The sequence below is a fragment of the Rhamphochromis sp. 'chilingali' genome, assembly GCF_963969265.1.
Source record: "Rhamphochromis sp. 'chilingali' genome assembly, chromosome: 1".
Lineage (NCBI taxonomy): Eukaryota > Metazoa > Chordata > Actinopteri > Cichliformes > Cichlidae > Rhamphochromis > Rhamphochromis sp. 'chilingali'.
In genome coordinates, this window is record NC_137929.1 from 31,405,521 (window position 1) to 31,424,689 (window position 19,169).

The 19,169-nt window shown below is 44.9% G+C and overlaps 2 protein-coding genes across 3 annotated transcripts in view; both read left to right on the plus strand.

Annotated features, from left to right (window-relative positions):
• Nucleotides 1-1,241: 1,241 nt before the first annotated feature.
• On the plus strand, nucleotides 1,242-12,273 carry msantd1 (Myb/SANT-like DNA-binding domain containing 1). Its single transcript, XM_080903942.1, has 3 exons — nucleotides 1,242-1,755; nucleotides 1,875-2,168; nucleotides 11,648-12,273. Exons 1-3 carry the CDS (start codon nucleotides 1,502-1,504, stop codon nucleotides 11,937-11,939), a joined length of 840 nt encoding a protein of 279 aa, XP_080760068.1. The 5' UTR covers nucleotides 1,242-1,501; the 3' UTR covers nucleotides 11,940-12,273.
• A 635-nt stretch (nucleotides 12,274-12,908) lies between these two features.
• Nucleotides 12,909-19,169, plus strand: part of LOC308412070 (regulator of G-protein signaling 12-like) — a 46,083-nt gene continuing 39,822 nt past the window's right edge. Inside the window, exons 1-3 of one of the 2 annotated variants that reach the window (XM_080906154.1) lie at nucleotides 12,909-13,000; nucleotides 14,334-16,185; nucleotides 18,135-18,227. In XM_080906154.1, the coding sequence (XP_080762280.1) occupies nucleotides 14,398-16,185; nucleotides 18,135-18,227 (1,881 nt within the window). In that variant the 5' untranslated portion in view covers nucleotides 12,909-13,000; nucleotides 14,334-14,397. Of the gene's footprint in view, nucleotides 13,001-13,378; nucleotides 13,575-14,333; nucleotides 16,186-18,134; nucleotides 18,228-19,169 lie in introns of those variants that run through there. The other variant, XM_080906153.1, reaches the window with a different exon arrangement.

Consider the following 19,169-nt stretch of genomic DNA (forward strand, 5'->3'; position numbering starts at 1 on the left):
GCGACGTGGTAACGATTGCAACCCTTTCAAAAAAAATCTTTTTAAGTGTCAGTCACATTTCTTTAAGCACACCGAGAACCTTTCACGTCAACTTTCGTTTGCGTTTCCATTTCTGCAACGGCAGAGATTTATTTTAAGTGACAGATGTGATGGATCGGGCAAAGCTGCCAATTAGCGGTATGAACATGCAGCGCCCGCCTGTCAGGTTAGTGGGGAGCAGATGGGTTAAAGATCTAATCAGCCTGCAACTGAGTTAAACTGGACGCAATGCAGCTAATGGCACTAATGCACCTAAAGTGAGAATACATGATGGTTATTGCTGCATTGCCAGTTTTAAGGTGGCAAAAGTAAAAGAAATTTAAAAAAAATGTGGGAGACAAAGCAGGGGCTGAATTGCTGCCAACTCGCTGTCTGTGTGTGAACGACGGTGGGGCTTCAGTGCGTAAATGCTACTGAGAGAAACATGAGACCAGGGGAGGTAGAGGGAAAGGAAAGAAATATGCACATAAACTGGTTAATGCGCACAGGGGCAGGGGAGAGCCGCCCTTTGCAGAGACTGGAATGGGGGTGGGGGGAGGGAGTCCCCAAATGGTCAGAGAAACCCTTTCTGGAGGGGTCCATTGTCTGCTGACCATGACTATGAAAAGAAAGCTGATTACAGGAGACAGCGTGTTGTGTTGCTTCAACGGTTGCCTGCAGTTGATCACTACACGTTGCCGTTTCGTCTGATGTCTCCCTTTTGTTATCCCCACCTAAAAAAAAAAGAGCTTCACAGCTTTGCGGTGCGATGCCTGGGCTTGCTTTCTCAGGTCTGAATTGCAGGCTGCGAGTGTTTCTGCTCTCTTTTTCCCCGCATCCTGCCAGATAAAGCAAATCCTCCCTCTCCTCATCTCAAAATGACTTGTGTATTATTAAAAGCTTTTAAATGGAGCAGAGTGCTGGCTGACTACCAAATCCACTGCCTTGTTGCCAGGGAAACACATACCCATGGTCTCCACTCCTCCTCCTTCTCAGTGCTTTTTTCCCCCCTCCCACCCCTCCTCCCCTCCCCGGAGGCTCATATTTCAAAACCATCAGCAGTCTTGTGCGCTCACACTGCTGCCTTTCAACTAAAAGCTTTTTGTGCTTCCAGTGAAGCAGAATGGAGGGGAGAGAGAGCAGATGGGAGTGGTTAGAGGAGAGGGGAGGGAAAATAAAGGGCCTCCCTCACCGTTGCCAGGGCAACTTGATGTCACGGTGACATCACGCACCACTAAAAGCTTTTAACCGGATTCCTCTCCTGCCTTAGGCCCCATTTTGAGTCCTCTTTCAGCTAGACTAGGGGGAAAGGCACAGGCAGGGTGGTGGTGTGTGTGTGTGCCTTCCTGCTTCTATCCCTCCATTACTGGAGACTCAACACGGCTCTTTAGCGAAGTAAAAGGCTTTCAAAACCAACCTCTAAAGCTCTGCAAACAGAACCAGCACAGGTCAAGAGAGTCATTTAAATTTTTTTAAAAAAAAAATGGCATCAGAGGATGGTTTCAGCTACCTGATGCCAGGCCACAGTGAGAAACACAGACGGGCCCCGAACTGGACCGATGGCGAAATGAAAGCCCTCCTGTACGTGTGGGAGGAACACCACAACGAGCTGAAAATGAGCAAGAGGAACGCTAAGGTTTACGAGAAGATGTCCCAGAGGTTCTTTCAGCTGACAGGAGAGCAGCGCTTCAAGGAAGAGATCAAGATGAAAATCACCAATATGTCTTTTCAGTACAGGCAAGTGCAAAACCCCGGTCCAAAGTCGTGGCTCCAGCTGCTGCATGACCAACCCCCCCCCCACCACCACCACCACCCATTTTTTTTGTTTTTGTTTTACATTTTCTCTGCTTTAACAGGCGACTGAAAGCTACAGTTGGCGAAGGCAGCGAGGCGCCGGATTGGCCGTACTACAAGGCCATAGAGAAGATCCTCTCCAAGCCGCTGGAGAACGGCAGGGTGATCTCTTTGGAGTTTCAGGCCTCTGCAGCGGGTCCCTCCACTTCCTCCCAGTCGACAGACAACCTGGTGCCACAGTCAGACGAGGGGCTGATGGGATTCCTGCCAGAGTACACAGGCTCCTCGGACGAGATGGAGATCAAACAAGAGCTGGACTCGCTGAGCTCTGATAGTGAGCACACACAGGGCTCCAGGTAACAGGAAATAGAGGAGACACACAGTGCATGTGTGTGTCATAGTGAATATGTGCACTTTTGAAACACTCATAAAGATAATAATAGATGAACTGACCTTTGTATGCTATTGTTTCAGAGAAGCAACCCACCAGATATACAGTTTTATGCAGTTTTCAGCTTGCCAGCTATAACTGAAAGTGACTACCTTTCCTCAGCTGGGTTACTTGTTGCTATGCTTTATTTAAACCTTGAATGCTAAAATTATATACACGATTGCTTTTTTCTCTCTGCGTTTTAACAGTTTTGTTAGTTTCTGTAAAGTATACTTACTTTACTTACTTACTAATAATCTGTGTAGGTCTGTCTGTTCCTCTGATCCACTCCAGACTTGGTGAGTCTGTCGCTGGGGACTCTGGCAAGGGCAGTGCTCAATTTTGAGGTTGTTTAGATGAGCGGTTCTCTTTTTTTTGGGGGGGGGGGCTAAATGTAGTTCCTTGTTAAAAGTGTTTCCACACTGACAGACACACACACTATCTTTCTGGGGACATTCATGCAATCCCAAGCCTCTTAACTCTACGTTTAGCCATAACAGCTAAGTGCTAAAGTCTTAAATTCACCCTAATTCTTTAACCCTAAAACCAAGCCTTAGCCCTCAAATCAACTTTTAATGGGCTGAAAAATGAGTCAAAAAGTTCTGGCTTTAAAAAAAACCCCTCATCACTCTGATGCACTAAAATTCAATCTGGATGTGTTTTCTTGACATTATTGTTGTTGTTGGCATTAGTTTCCTGTGGCACACCACAGCAAACGCTCACTCATGCTTAGGGATGGGTATCGAAAACCGGTTCTTGCTGAGAACCGGTTCCCACTGTTTCAATTCCTTGGAATTGTTTGCCATTTTTGCAAACGATTCCCTTATCGATTCCCGTCGCCACGAATTACGTCACCACGTTGCGGAGTCTTCTGCCCTCAGCTGAATGTCTCTATCCAGCTTATGCAGTGAGCTAAACATAAAATGGCTTCAGTAAACACTCAGGAGACCGCGTGCCATTCTTCGGAGCTTTACTGATCCTTATTTTCCTTTTTTGTAAAACTGTAATAACAGAAACAGAATACAGTGTATTCACTCTCCATACAAATACACAAAGATTACATTAAATATTGTTGACTTATGTAAACAGTCACTACACAATCAAGAGATACAGAGATGGTAAGAGATACAGCTAACACCACATGCTGGTATGCTTCATGTTAGCAGGCTAAACAAAGGGCTAACAGCTAGCTTGTGCTAGTAATGTAACAAACTCGCTAAACACACAAGAAGCTCATTACTTTGCTGAACAAGGTACTAATAAGTGGGAACAATAAACCGTTTTGCCACACTTACAGATTATGCCTTTTCAAGGGCGTCAGATGCAGGAATTTACAGAGACACAGCCAAATGGACCTTCCCTGTCGAGCGCTGGGAGAAAACCACTGCTTGCGCTCTAACATGGTGCTACCCTGTCAACCCACTAGATGGCAGGCTTTGCCCAGACAAGATCAGGAATAAACATATTTTCTGACATGTTGCAACAGTTAATTACAGAACGAATGATTATGACCCGCCATATAACAAACTTATAAAAAACATGCCTTAGAAATAACAGGAGGGACAGAATACTCCCCGCCTGACGTCTGCAGGACGTCACACCAACTAAAGCTGAATCCCACTATTACAAAGGATATTAAGAGTCTTTCAGACTTAGCTCTTAGGTACCAACAAGACGACTTCACTGATGGGTCTCAGGTACACTCTACATTCGCCACTGCGGATGATCTTGACTTCAATCTTCCTTACTCTGCCATCTTGACTAGGGAAGGTCTTTGTGACTAGCCCTAGTGGCCAGTCAATCCTGTTTTCTTGTCCCTCTTTGAGCAGGACCACATCTCCAATTTGTAGATTGGGCTTTGATGCCCTCCACTTGCGACGACCCTGTAGTCCGCTGAGGTACTCTCTCCTCCATCGTCCCCAGAAGATGTTGGCTAGGTACTGTACACGTCTCCATTGCGCTCTAAACAGGTCCTGATCGTGGAACTGACCTGGTGGTACTGGGGGCGCACCAACCTTTTGTGTGAGTAGCATGGCAGGAGTGAGAATCTCAGGATGCTCTGAGTCAGCAGAAACTGTGGTAAGTGGCCTTGAGTTGACTATTGCAGTGACCTCCGACATGAATGTCACTAACACCTCATGTGTGAGCTTTGCATTTCCGTGCTGCAGCAGCATTACGTCAAGGATCCGCCGACTGACGCCAATCATGCGCTCCCAACATCCAGCCATGTGCGATGCATGTGGAGGGTTAAATTGCCACTCACAGCTTCTGTCTCCAAGATACTTGTTGATTTTGTTGTTATGACAACCCTTCTTGTCGATTTGGAGTTCTCTGCAAGCACTCACAAAGTTTGTGCCGCAGTCGGATCTGAGTAGTTTAACAGCACCTCGCATGGCAACGAAACGGCGCAGAGCATTAATGAAAGATGAAGTGTCCATTGCTTCTATCACTTCGATATGTATGGCACGAGTGCTCATACACGTAAAGATCACTGCCCATCTCTTGGCCTCTGCTTGACCTCCTCGTGTCTTTCTGACTGTAACAGGCCACGGACCAAAAACATCTAGGCCCACACACGTGAAAGGAGGGTCTGTACACATTCTGTCTTCTGGTAGATCTGACATGATCTGCTCTTGTTGCTTGCCCCTTAATCTGCGGCATATGACACAGTTGAAGATGACACTACTGACGGCTCTTTTCCCACCCACAATCCAAAAACCTGCAGCTCTGATTGCACCTTCGGTGAAGTGTCTGCCCTGATGACATACTTGTGCGTGAAAGTGTCTGATTATGAGCTGGGTTATGTGGTGTTTACTGGGAATGAGCATGGGGTGTGTCTCATCTGTTGACAGTTGAGCTCTTGCGAGCCGGCCACCGACCCTAAGGACTGCATCAGCGTCTATGTAAGGACTCAGCTTGCTAAGTGGACTTTGTGTGCGAATGGACTCACTCTGCTCCATGCGCTTGATGTCATCCGCATACACCTCTTTTTGAACTGCACGAATGATAGTAACCTTGGCCTGCTGGAGCTGTTCTTCTGTAGCATAGTTGTTGCACTTGTGCCATCCACGACATGTGCTCTCTGTTTCACCTTTAAACGACTCGGCAATGTGCAGCAGTCTGGCAATAGTTTTTAGCAGACGACTCCAATTTGAGAATCTCTCGAACCTTGTGGTCCCGAGCTCTTTTTTTGACAGAAAGGTGGCACAGGATACGATATCTGGGCGCAGCTCAGTGTCGTTTTCAGGGCAAACAAGGTCAAAAGGTTCTTTCTGTATTTGTCGTTGGCCTGAATCTGTAAGGAAGGCAGGTCCGCTAAGCCATGTAGAGTGAGACAGATGCTCAGCGGGCAGTGCTCGTGTGGCATGGTCAGCTGGGTTTAGCTGTGTGGGTACGTAATGCCATTGGTGGGTCTGGGTAGAACGCCTAATGCGCTCCACACGGTTATGCACATACACATAAAAGCGTCTTTTTTCATTGAAAATATATCCAAGGACCACCTTCGAGTCGGTGTAGAAGTTCACCTCATCGATAGTAGTGTGAAGCTCCTGCTGGACCATTTCCGCCACTTCTACAGCCAGCACAGCAGCACAAAGTTCCAGTCTTGGAATTGTGATGTCTGGTTTTGGAGCCAGCCTGGCCTTTCCAAGAAGAAACCCAACTTCACTGAGCCCATTGCCTGCTGTGAGTTTCAGGTAAGCGACGGCTCCAACAGCTTTTGTGGATGCATCACAAAAAACATGCATTTCTTTTCTCTGAGATTCAGATAGTGAGATGGATGTATACATGCGGGAGATCTTGAGCTGTTGTAAGTGCTTTAGGGAATCTTTCCATTGCTGCCACTTGTCCTGTTTCTCCCTCGGCAGCGGTGCATCCCATTCGCTAATGTCCATAGAGATCTCTCTCAGAATGGAGCGGCCTTCGATGCTGACTGGCACAGCGAAGCCGAGTGGGTCATACAAACTGTTGATGACTGACAATACACCACGTTTGGTGAAAGGCCTGTCATTGATTTCAACTTGAAATGACAATTGGTCTGTCGACAGGTCCCAGCCTAACCCAAGGCTGCGTTGCATGAGTGGGGCGTGTTGTCCACGTTGGAGTTCCTGCGGGCCTGTGGCTAGATCTTCACTTGGGAAGGCACTGACGACTACAGGGCTGTTGGATGAGATCTTGTGAAGGCGGATGTTAGACTGAGCCAGCATCCTTTGTGTTCTGTGAAGGACGTCAATCGCCTGGGTCTCAGAGGGAAATGACTTTAGCCCATCATCTACATAAAAATGGCGCTCAATAAATTCCCTTACATCACTGCCATATTCTTTCTCTCCTTCCACAGCAGTCTTCTTGAGTCCATAGATGGCAACTGAGGGGGACGGGCAATTCCCAAAAACATGGACTGTCATGTGAAACTCGTCCACTTCTCCATCGAGGTCGTGATCGCGGAACCACAGGAAACGCAGATAATCACGATGGTCCTCTCTGACCGTGAAGTTGTGAAACATCTGCTCCACGTCAGCCATCACAGCATGTGGGTCACCTCGGAATCTGAGAAGCACGCCCACAAGGCTGTTATTGAGATCTGGGCCTTTACACAGTACTTGATTCAGAGACACATTTTCGAACTGGGCGCTTGAATCGAAGACTATTCTGATTTTTGCTGGCTTTTGGGGGTGGTAAACACCAAAGTGTGGGAGATACCAGCATTCTTGGTGGGGTTTGAGAGGGGGTGCCCTTTCTGCATGACCTTTGTCGAAGATCCTTTTCATAAACTCCACATAATGATCTTTCATCTCCGTCTTTCTCTTTAATGTCTTCCGTAGGGACATGAGGCGGTTGAGAGCCTGCTCTCTGTTGTTGGGTAAGCGACGTCGGGGATGACGAAAGGGCAGGGGGGCGACCCAGTTATTTGCATCATCTTTAGCAAACTCTTTGTGCATAATGTTCAGAAACGTCTTATCTTCTGCAGAGAGTGCCATTTTGTCATCATCAGTAGTTTGTTGAAAGATGTGTTTGCCCAGTTCATCTTTGACCTGTGTGCTCTCAAAAAGGGGGCATTCTTCTGTGATCTTCACTTTTGTGTAGATTCTGTTGCCACAGGGAGAGAGAAAACTGGGGCGGCCATTATCCAGTATGTTAGTCTTGTAGGAGTTCAATGTGGGTCTGTGAGCTCCCGAGAGGCAAACATCCCCAACAATTACCCATCCAAGATCAAGCTTTTGGGCATAAGGTGCTTCATTGGGCCCATTTGCCTGGCGTCGAACCTTGTGAGCCTGAATTACATCACGGCCTAAGAGGAGGAGAATATCTGCCTCTGGATCAAGAGGGGGTATTTGTGCAGCTATGTGAGCTAGGTGATGATGAGCAGCTGCAGCTTCTGGGGTGGGTATCTCACTCCTGTTGTCAGGAATCTGATTACACTCTGTCAGTGTTGGTAGTGGTATGGACACTTTTCCGTCCACACCCTCAATGACAAAGCCGTGAGCTCTACGGCCTGTTTTGTTCGTTGTGCCAGAGCATGTTTTCATTGTGTATGGAAAGGCTTCACCATGTACATTAAACATGTCAAAAAAGGGAGAACGAGCCAGTGACACATTACTTTGGTCGTCTAAAATTGCGTACATTTTCGTTTTCATTTGAGGGGCTGTGCTGTGATATACTTTCACCATGCAAATTTTAGAACAAGACCGTCCTTGTTGTCCCTGTCCACATACCTCAGTGCAGTTAGATGTAGTCACTGTGGAGCTCGGGATGTCTGGCTCCCCGCCGTGTGCCTCTGGTGTAGAATCAAAGCTCCCACTTCTCCAAGGGGGTGGCCCGGCATGCATGGCGGAGATGTGGGTATCGCTTTTGCACTCCAGACAACGAATATCAGCTTTACAGTCTTTGGCCCTGTGTTCTGTTGATGAGAGACACTTGTAACAGATCGAAAGCCCTTTGAGCAGACTTTTCCGCTCATCCAGTGTTTTCATCCTAAACCCTCTACATTTTGCAAGTGAATGGGGCTTCATGTGTACTGGACACCGTTTGTCGGGATCAAGAGAGTGAGTGTTAGATTTGTTGCTGGGTGTGCCAACCTGTGTTTTGTTTGCTGTTAGCGGGGCTCTAAAATGTGATTGTCTCACCAGCGGCCTTTCTATCCTCATGTGCCCAGTGCTGTAATTTTGTAGGATAAAGCTGGGGTCAGTTTTCATTTCAGCATTGCTATTTACGAACTGGACAAAGTAGGAGAAAGGCGGATAGTGCACTCTGTGTTCTTTCTTATACTTGGACCCCTGTTTGATCCATGACTCTTGCAGGGTATGTGGGAGTTTTTCCACAATTGGGTTTATGCCTCTTGGAGTGTCAAGAAAGCTGAGGCCTGGCAGATATCCTTCGTTTTTTGCTGCTTCAAGTTCCAGGAGGAGATCTGCAAGTTCCTGTAGAAGGTGATTGTCTCTCGGAGTAACTCTGGGAAAGCTCTCTAGGCGTTTGAACAGAGAAGCTTCAATAACTTCTGATGAGCCATAAATCCTGTCTAGCCTTTGCCATAAACGCTGAAGACCTGTTTCTGGATTGTTAACATGGACAGCCCTGATTCTCAGAGCATGCTGGAGAGACTCCCCACTAAGCCACTTAGTGAGCAGATCGAGTTCTTCACTGCACTTTAGGTTTAAATCTTCAGTGGCATTGTGAAACGTAGATCTCCATGCTAGATAAGTCTCTGGCTTGTTATCAAACACTGTCAGTCCTGCTGTCAGTAGGTCACGACGCGAGAGGAGGGCAGCGAGGTCTGATACATCTGCTTGTCGTTGTGGTTTGGCTGCTCCAACATAGTTGGACCAATGGGGAGGTGGAAGTTTGGGCTGCCAAACAGGTGGAGAACTGGGGGGGTACCCACGCGCAGCTGCTGCTGATATGTCCGGCCCTGTAGTGTGGGTGTTGTCTAAGTCACATTTTTGCTCTCTACTGTGTTTTGACTCACCTTCCATATTAGTGTTATTGTGGAAGTGGGTATCTACATACTCTTGAGTGCGGCTGACAGCCGCAGCTATTGTGGCAGGAATGTCTGGTGGCTTCACAGACTCTGCTTGGTCCAGAACTGCAGCCTCTAGGACCCTTGCAGCTGCAAGTGCTGCTTCTGCTTCTCCCTCCTGCTTCAGAGCATTTAGCGCTGCCTCCATCCGGGCCTTTTTGACCTCCATGTCTATTTGGCGTTTGGCATATTCTGCTCTTGCTCGAGCAGCTTCGGCTTCAGCTCGTGCTCGTGCTGCAGCAAGGCTTGCTGCTGAGCTGTTTGACCGGCGTGAAGCTGCTGAGCTGTTTGACCGGCGTGAAGCTGCTGATCTGCATTCCGACCTGACTTCCAGCTGTGAAAGCTGCGAGGTGTCCCCGTGGTTGGACATGATTGCTGTCGCTGGAGTGTCTCAGGATCCTGGCAGTGCACTTGATGCGTGGACAATCTTTTTACTCTTCTGCCCTCAGCTGAATGTCTCTATCCAGCTTATGCAGTGAGCTAAACATAAAATGGCTTCAGTAAACACTCAGGAGACCGCGTGCCATTCTTCGGAGCTTTACTGATCCTTATTTTCCTTTTTTGTAAAACTGTAATAACAGAAACAGAATACAGTGTATTCACTCTCCATACAAATACACAAAGATTACATTAAATATTGTTGACTTATGTAAACAGTCACTACACAATCAAGAGATACAGAGATGGTAAGAGATACAGCTAACACCACATGCTGGTATGCTTCATGTTAGCAGGCTAAACAAAGGGCTAACAGCTAGCTTGTGCTAGTAATGTAACAAACTCGCTAAACACACAAGAAGCTCATTACTTTGCTGAACAAGGTACTAATAAGTGGGAACAATAAACCGTTTTGCCACACTTACAGATTATGCCTTTTCAAGGGCGTCAGATGCAGGAATTTACAGAGACACAGCCAAATGGACCTTCCCTGTCGAGCGCTGGGAGAAAACCACTGCTTGCGCTCTAACATGGTGCTACCCTGTCAACCCACTAGATGGCAGGCTTTGCCCAGACAAGATCAGGAATAAACATATTTTCTGACATGTTGCAACAGTTAATTACAGAACGAATGATTATGACCCGCCATATAACAAACTTATAAAAAACATGCCTTAGAAATAACAGGAGGGACAGAATACGGAGTGTCATTTACCTGGCAGGAAACATGGCGGCTCAAACGCTCAAAAGTTTGGTTATACTTTACGAGAACGGATGACAACAGGGTAACTTGCAATACTTGAAAAGTAGATATTTCATTTCAGGGAGGAAACACTACGAATATGCAAAAGCATTTGCTCACAAAACACACGATGACCTTAAATGAATGTCGTGTTTTTAATTCCGCTCCGGACTCGTGAATCTCAACCCAGCAGCAGCGGTAACGTTTGTACGTCCTCTCCCGTTAATGCAGCAGGTAAATAATCAACTAACAGTGCACATTATGTTAACGCGATCTGCCTTCTTACAAAACCTGCCATTACTGTGCATTTAGGTGACCATGATGAGACAGACAGACAGAGTCTGGCTCAGATGCTGCCAGTTCTCGCTGCAGTCTACCGGTAGCGTCTCCTTTCAGGCCAGGATAGACGAATGTCACCGAGCAGTGACTAAGTTTGTGGTCAAAGGTTTGCACCCATTTGCCACAGCAGATGTGTTTAATTGTAGGCAGGGACATTACTGGATATTCTTGTGTAATTGTAATTATTGCTACAGAAGAATATTTATTTTATTATTTTACATTTACAATTTTTTTCCTGGGGACCCTGTGACACCCCATTGAAGAGCCGTAGGCTGTGTATCTCTTAAGATCTCACTGTTGGGTTTGTAAGGCCATGTTACTCCTAAGTTTCTATCTTGTTCAAAGAGAAGATATAAAACAAAGTTCTAAGCTAATCGACCTTAGTGTTCTCCTTTTTTAAAAAGAATCGATAAAGAATCGAATCGTTAAACAGAATCAAAATTGGATCGGAATCGTGAAAATCTTATCAATACCCATCCCTACTCATGCTGCTTCTCCAGAAAGCTGCAGCCCACAATCTGCCTGTACTGGTTAGGCAAAATCAGAAACATGCATCCAGCTGATGTGTCCTCAGGGCTGTCTTCTTATTAAAACTGTGCCTCTCAATTGTCTGTCTTAATTGTCAGAAAAATCTGTAGATTGTAGCTACCAGTAATAAGCCATGTTTCACTCCCTTTAAATGCCGTCCATAGCATTGTAAAACACTTGCAATGATTTACTTCTATGATTTCTGCCTTCGGCGCGAGGAGCCGATGCACACAAACCAATGTTATGTTGAAGGTCGTGGAACTAACCTGTGAAAATGCGAACCCAGTGTGATCTCTTTTTACTAGGCACTGCCTGCTCTGAAAGGTTCCCCTCTCTGCTCCCCCAGCTCACATCCTATCTCGGCCAGGAAGAGGAAGGCCAGCAAGCACCTGTCCTTGAAGCGGAAGAAACTGCGAGTCTTGCAGGCTATGCTGCAGCAACAGAAGAAGTCGAGCCGGGCCATGGAGGAGACGTGCAGGGAGGTGCGTCGAGCCGTGCACCAACAGAACCTCCTCCAGGTCCAGTGCCTGCAGCTGCAGGAGCGCATGATGAACCTCCTGGAGAAGATGATCCAGCTTCCCGCCACTGCATCAGCCACATGGGGTCAGAGCGGTGTGAAGGATCCGGGAAAACCATAAAGTGTATATTTTTTGTTTTGTTTTTTATTGGGGGGCATTGCCTCACCTATAACCTTGTTGAATACAAAAAAATGATGTATTTTATTTTGGCATTCCAGGTTTATCCTATTGTGAGTAAAGCTCTGTGTAGAAATGGTAGAGACAGGCATGAATACAGGCTTTTACCATTTCTGGAGGAGTATCATTTGTAGAAGATAAACATGTTATTGCATTTGTTAGCACTTTAGCATCAACATTAAGTCAGGCTCCACTGTACATTTTCATTTTAGGAACAGTTGTATAAGATTTCTTGATAATTTGCCAAGTACCCTAATAAAAATCACTGTGGGAACAACAGCCATCACTTTTTATTCTTTGCCAGGATAATTACATGTTACATGGGAGGTCTGATGCCAAAACAGGGCAATTTGATATATATGGAAGCTTTCATTCAAGGCAGAAACCCGCAGATTTGTTTCTTGAGAACTGACAACTATGCAAAGATAACCTGCTGCTGTCTTTCACTCTAACATCCCCCATCTCCGTGACTCTACGGTACAATTATTGGGATGCAAAATACACAGAGGGTGGAGGCTGACGTTAGCTGAAATATTAAGGTCTTTGCCTTTCAGCCCATTTTAAGAGGATTTAGAGAAATAGGGGGGATTAGGCTAGTTCCATCACACATTACACCAGCTCAAAGGAAGTCACTCCTTCATGAAAATGAGAAAGCAACATCATTTGTTTCCTTATAACACACTGAACTGTGTGGCCTGTGTTTGCATAGTATGCTCATTGCTCACAGCCGTAATAAATAAATCATAAAGTGCAACGTCATTGCATTAGACTTCTAATCCTGTTGTTATATAGTGGTTTGTCAAAACGGCTGTCAGCTTCTTGCAAATGAGTAAGCTACACCGCACATGAGTAGTAAGGCCAGGGGTGAGGCAACCGTTGCAGCCCTTTGACCAGAGTTAGTGTTTACACACCATCCGCCGTAAAGAGCCGCAGTCGAGTGGAGGGGAAGGAGTTAACCAGAGGCAAAGTGGATGAGACATACTGCAGTAACCGCAGTCATATGGGTAAGACCTTTTTTATTTTTACTTTTTGGTTTTTAAGTGATCAACTTATCACCATTGCATGGGCAGTGCCTTTTAAATTTCATTATATTCCTCCTTTTAGACATATGTCAGGGGTGATTACAGAGTCTCCAGAGAACTTTCTGTGCTCTCACTTGTATACTTAAGCAGAGTTATTTATTAAAAATATCATATATAAATAAAAAAATATATACATACTTTACTTAAGGGAAAAATGAAGCTTGTCAACTGCCATCATTGTCAGCCAATAGCGTCACTCCCACTGTTTGAATATTGAACGCAAAGGAGATGCTGATTGGCCAGTGGGAGGAGTCACATGTTCCGGAGACGTTACGCTGTCATGGTTACAGTGAAAGACGCTTTGTGTTTTCCGTGATGAGTGAATGGATGGAGGTGGTGCCCTCGAGCTCTGCCATATGGAATACCGAATCACTGCAGGGAGAGAATAGAGAAAAAAAATGGACGCGTGAAGCGGAAAATGTAAACGTGGTAGACTCGTGTTAACGTAAACGTAAAACCCGTGGGCTTTTTTTTTCTGGCACAACTTTAAAAGCAGGTACTGTTAATTTTTTTTCCCGATAAGGCCTTAATTGTTGTCAAAGTTTCGAGCTACGTTAACATTTTTTGTCGCTTTAAAGTTGCCAAAACTCTAAAAAAAAGTAAAGCAGGAGCTAGCTTTCGCTATTTTTGTTTCGGTTTTTTTGCCCTCATAAAATGACTCGGGCGGTGACTTAAGTGTTGGAACATTTAAAAACTGGCTTACCGACACCAGAGTCCTTCATTAAAGTGGTGGTGAGCAGGGAGCCAGCTGGCGGTGTGTTTTGGGGAGTGGGTGGAGGGGTGACTGGGAGTAATATGCGAGCCGTGTTTGCACATAAAAGCTGCCTCTGTTTTAGCTCTGACAGATAATTGCAGATATAAGATTGATGTGGGTTGCGTTACTTGGTTATTAAATGAAACTGATTAAATTAAATTAATTTGTTGACTAGGTGAGAGCAAAGAAAGCTAGAAAAACACCCTGCTTTTTCTAACACTGCTTAAAAAATGTTATTCTGTTTTCAGTATATGGTCTTTACATTATTTATTAGCAGTATTCATCAATAAAATAACCATTTAATGTAATTAATAAAATGTGCTGTAGAACTTCTCATTAGTTTTCACAAAGAACTTTAGAGCTGTCGTTTATTTGCAAGTATTTTTGACATTTTAATGCATGAGTTGTAATTTATTAAGTCTTTGAACAATTTGATGTGGTGGAAAAACATGTCGTCTTCTTTACTTTTTGTCCTTGTGTTTTGCTTTGTGTTACCATAAGACGACAACAACACAATAGTGTTGGCAACGGACAAGTGTTACAGTTCCCACATGCGGCAACAAAGATGAGGATACAGGGACAGCCTGAGGGCGCGAGGAGGCGTCTGGATATGAATGCATCCGGTGAGTTCAAGAGCGTGGAGGTCATCCGTGGTCGGGCTGGATATGGCTTTACTATTTCAGGACAGAGGCCGTGCATGTTGAGCGGCATCCTGGAAGGAAGCCCGGCATACTTGGTGGGGCTCAGACAAGGAGATTGCATCATGGTCATCAATGGAAGTGACGTGTCTACTGCTTCTCATGAGGCTGTGGTGCAGCTGATTGGCAGCTGCAAAGGACCCCTGTGCTTGGTGGTGCAGGCTGAAGGCCGAGTGTTGGGAAACCCAATCCTTAATGATGTGAAATTTGGGTTTCCTCAGAAAAGTGGCGTTTTCCAAAAGGCAAGTGTTTTCCGCACAGTCTCAGATGACTCAAGCAACTCCTCCTTTAACGCGAGTTGTTCGGTTGCCGCCAAACAGAGGCCGGTTTCAGAGCCGGATATGTCACAGTGGTCACAGCAGTGGAGTGCTTTAGCTGAGCAGCCAAGGGAGGAGACTTCCACGTCTGGGGATGCAGACTCTGTTATTACAGACGAAGCCAATCCAGACTGGGGTGTTTTGAACATGACTTTGGTGGTTGGCTACCTGAGCTCCACAGAGCTGATTTTGAACACTAGTGAATCAGAGGACTGTTCAAAGGCCATTCTGGAGAGAATCCGACAGCTGGGCACTGAGCAGGACACCCATACCCTTGTGATGATGAAGATCATGTTTGATTGCATTCATCTTTGTGACGACGCTGGAGCTGTTTTGGCAGCTTTCCCTGCTGAGAACCTGGTCTTGGGGGCTGTGTGTACTGAAGACCCACGTTTTTTTTGCCTGGTCACCACAGGGCATATTATTAATGGCCGTGTGCCAGAAGATAGTCCTCTGCGTGCTTCCTGCCATGTTTTTTTCATTGACCCAGATCTGGGAAATCACAAGGATCACACTGGGATTGCTGGCCGTTTTGGTTTCAACTGCACTCCAGATCCAGATGCCTCGGGCTGCCTGGAATTCCCACAGACTCCCCCGGATGTTCTTAACTTTGTAACAGTACTTTACAGCGACATGGGGGAAGCTGTGGAAAGACTAAGAGTGAAACTGGACGCAGAAGCCCAGGAGCATGCCAAGGAGAACGTCAGCACTGCCAAACGTGGCAGTGCAAGCAGCAATGGGGACAGTGGTATTGGAAATGTTTCTCCCCCTGAGGAGAGAGCGGACAGGGATTTCCCTTCGGTGATCCAAAACCATCCTGGGCCCCACCTCCCCAGCTGTCCATGGGATTATCCTCCGGCTGAGGGCCTCACCCCAATAACCCTCTCCAAGAATGGCCAAAAACTTAATCCAGAGAACACTACCAGCACAGATTCCCTTTCAGAGTCATTACCTGGCCCAGATTCTTTAGTTAGCTTTTATGGAGGACCCCCACCCAGACTACAGTTCCAGTTCAAGCCCCCACCACCTCTTATGCGTTTGGATAAAAAAACAAACTTCTCTGGAGATCCTCTCAGAGGGAGCCAACGGTGGTTCTCAAAGCCAAAGTGGCCAAAAGTCCTGAGTAGTGATCCAGCACTATGTGAAACATCCAACAACAACTGGCCCTCACACAATAGTCTTAGTGCCAGCACCAATAACCTGCCACCTCCAATGAGCCAGATACCCTCGGAAAGATACCAGTCAGCTGAAGTCATGATGCTGCCTCCCAGGGAGGAATGGACCAGAAAGTTTGTAGAACAGAGACAGAAGCAGCAAAAGGATGGCAGCACTAGAAATGTAAGTAAGACACTCTTTCTTGTTTTCAATTTTTTTTTTACTTTAAAGCTGCAATCTAAAGAATTTAAAAATAAACATTTCTTATGCTGCCATTGAAGTAGTTAATGAGGTTTATGAGTATGTATAAATAACCTGTGATCTGAAATACAGGTTTCAGGCATTTAACTTCCACAAGAGTCAAATATGAAAAATCATATATTTATCATGTTTTTGAACCCAAAAGGTTAAAATTTCTTGATAGTTATTTACAAAAAAGGGCAAAAATGTTAGAAAATATTTTTTTAATTTCACTTGTGAGGGAGCCATTATATGCTCCCCCCCCCCCCCCCCCTGTTTTTATCTCATATGTACTTTTAAAATTGCAGATGCTCAAATTAAAAATGGCACACAGCAGCCCAACTACCTGCTCTTTGTATGCTGCAGCATATCCAAGAAAGTAGTTTTAAAGGGGAGGATGTAAAATAGTTTATTTCAGACTGAGCAGCTGCACCAAGGCCCATCATCAAATTAATAAGGATTATTTTGAGGTGTGAGTCATGCAAAGCTCTAGCAAGCTAGAATACAAGTCAGAAATGACGTCCCTATAATAGGTCCTTAATATGTCCTCTTGAAGTACCTGGTGATGTTTATAGGATCTTTATAGGTGTCCTGACAGAGACATTTTATGTGATCAGCAACAAGCATGAGGTGTCCTGTCTTTCACAAACTCTTTAAAACTTTTTTTTGTATTCTTGTTGAATTAAATGCTTTTACTTAAGTGCTGTGCAGGTTTCTTTGCTAAAATGTAAAGTTTATTATTCCTGTCACCTTGAGGCAAGAGCATCTGCTTCTGTGCTTATAGTGGCTCTTGAACTATTAAATGCTCAGAAAGAATTGAGTTTCCCGACATCAAGGGGGTGTTAGTAAGTCTGTTTTTGGTGGCACCTAACATGAAATAAAACACCACTGCTCAACGCTCAGTTGGTGCAGTGTGTCAATTGAGCTCAGAAAACACCTGCTGAAAGTTAATGTGCAACTCTATAAAGAGGTTTTTTTTACTGTTGGTTTCCTCTTTGTCCACAAGATGTCCCTGTGTATCCATGAGCTCCAAGAACCACAATTACACGTCTAAAGTATCTCTGAAGTCGGCTTTTTCACTAAGCAACAGACTCGAATTAGTCAGCATGTAGGCGAGCTTGTGTTTGTAAATAACTTTGTAATCAGGGACACGTGCAGCGGGCTTTAGATTAAGTTTGGCTACAGAATAATCTCATGTGATATATTTTTTTTAAGTTTATTTCTTTAAGAGAAGCATTGCCCTGTGTTTCCAAGTCAGAGCTTGATTGCATCTTTTCCCAGCAGCTTGCATTAGATCAGAAAAAAAGACTATCTTGAACAGGAAGCCAGACAAATTACAGGGTAGAGCCCATGTCATGTAGCAGTAATTATCTGCAAGCAATAGACACAAAACCTCTCCAGTCACAAGAGTATGCGGTGGCTGGTTAGAATGCAGTATCTTTAAGATATTAGCGATTGTGTTTCCATCTGCAGTCCGAGAGACTGTGACATTAGTGTGCAATTATATCTGAATGTAGAGGCACCAGGAGAGAAATCTGTCAGATCTCGCGGATCATTTTAGATTCCCAGAAAGATGTGTTTGAACAAACTCATCTCAAATTCAATTCTCACTTTGCTTATACTGTTACATTTTCATTTTCTCCTATCCGCGAGTAACTCCATTATCTTTGACTCTCCGGGCAAAAACGTGTCACAAACACTTCAGTTCTCTGAAAATTATGACATTATCTCCGACAGTCATAGCAAAAAATTTCTGTAGATAAATAGATGTCAGTGACAGTAGTTTAACAGTTACTAAGTTGTAGTTTGGTAACTTGATTTTCTAGGAGAGACAGTGTCTTGTGTTCAAAAGTTAAATCAGTAATGGTGATTTTAAATACTCTTGCCTTCAGGGTTCCAGGTTTTGGGGTATAGGCGCTATTCGTGCGTCTAAACGTCGTTCTGCCAAACGTCTCAGCCTGGCGCGATCGCTGGATGACCTTGACGTAAGTTCTTTTTCCTTCCTCACCCTTTATGCTATGAATTTGAAACATGGAAAGTGTTTTTTCATTTTAATGCTCGGATGCTCTTCTGTCCTTCCCATTCTGGTTGGCCTGTATGTACAAAAATTACCTCATTAATGTGGACGTTTGAACCATACCCCCTCCCTTTTACACTTCAGCTTTTTTTCTCTTCTTTTTTTTAACCTCACATTTCCGTTGCCTTGAACTCTGTGTTTGCAAGGGATGGCTCACAAAGTGGTCTTTGTGTAAGCTAGAGGCATGTTCCTGTTTGTTTGGTGTCACTAATGAGCGCTGCTGCACGATGGAATATCATGCTCACATTTTCTCATATTAATGTTTCTGAGGAACCCTCTTTCTGCAGTGGGTCTGTGCATGCACGTATTACTTAGGCACACTGATTCTGATTCATATTCACAAAACTACACACACACGTGCTCTTATGTCTTGTAATTGTTCCGAATGCACACAAACAGGCGCAAAAATGATCCAGAAAGTGGCAGACTGTATTGTGGGTCCACATAGGAGCACACTTGCAGGATCCACATTGCACTCAAAACATCACACCACAAATCTGCTTCTCAGGAATGTCTCAACACACACTAAAGAGCACTGTTAATAATAATAAAATGTTTACCCCAAGATGTCTTAAGCTACTTTCTTAATCAGCTATAGATTATAATACCCCACCTCCCACTTCATCTCCTAATCCTCACTGTATGTTCACATGTACGAATCTGAGTAGCTTTTGTTTTTAAGCGAGGTTACAAACTTTTACCAGTAAAAAAAAAAATTGAAAAAATTAAAAAGTGTATTTTTATTTTGTTTCATAACTTCTTGTTGGCTCGTGTGCAAAGATTTCCTCACCGTGCGTGGGTCTAACGGTGTGTTTCATTGTTTACTTTTTATGACTTACCAGAAATAGCT

Coding starts and splice junctions, on each gene's coding strand:
- msantd1 (XM_080903942.1), top strand. CDS start 1,502: ATGGCATCAGAGGATGGTTTCAGCTACCTGATGCCAGGCCACAGTGAG. Junction 1,756..1,874: donor AATATGTCTTTTCAGTACAG/GCAAGTGCAAAA, acceptor CTGCTTTAACAG/GCGACTGAAAGCTACAGTTG. Junction 2,169..11,647: donor GAGCACACACAGGGCTCCAG/GTAACAGGAAAT, acceptor CTGCTCCCCCAG/CTCACATCCTATCTCGGCCA.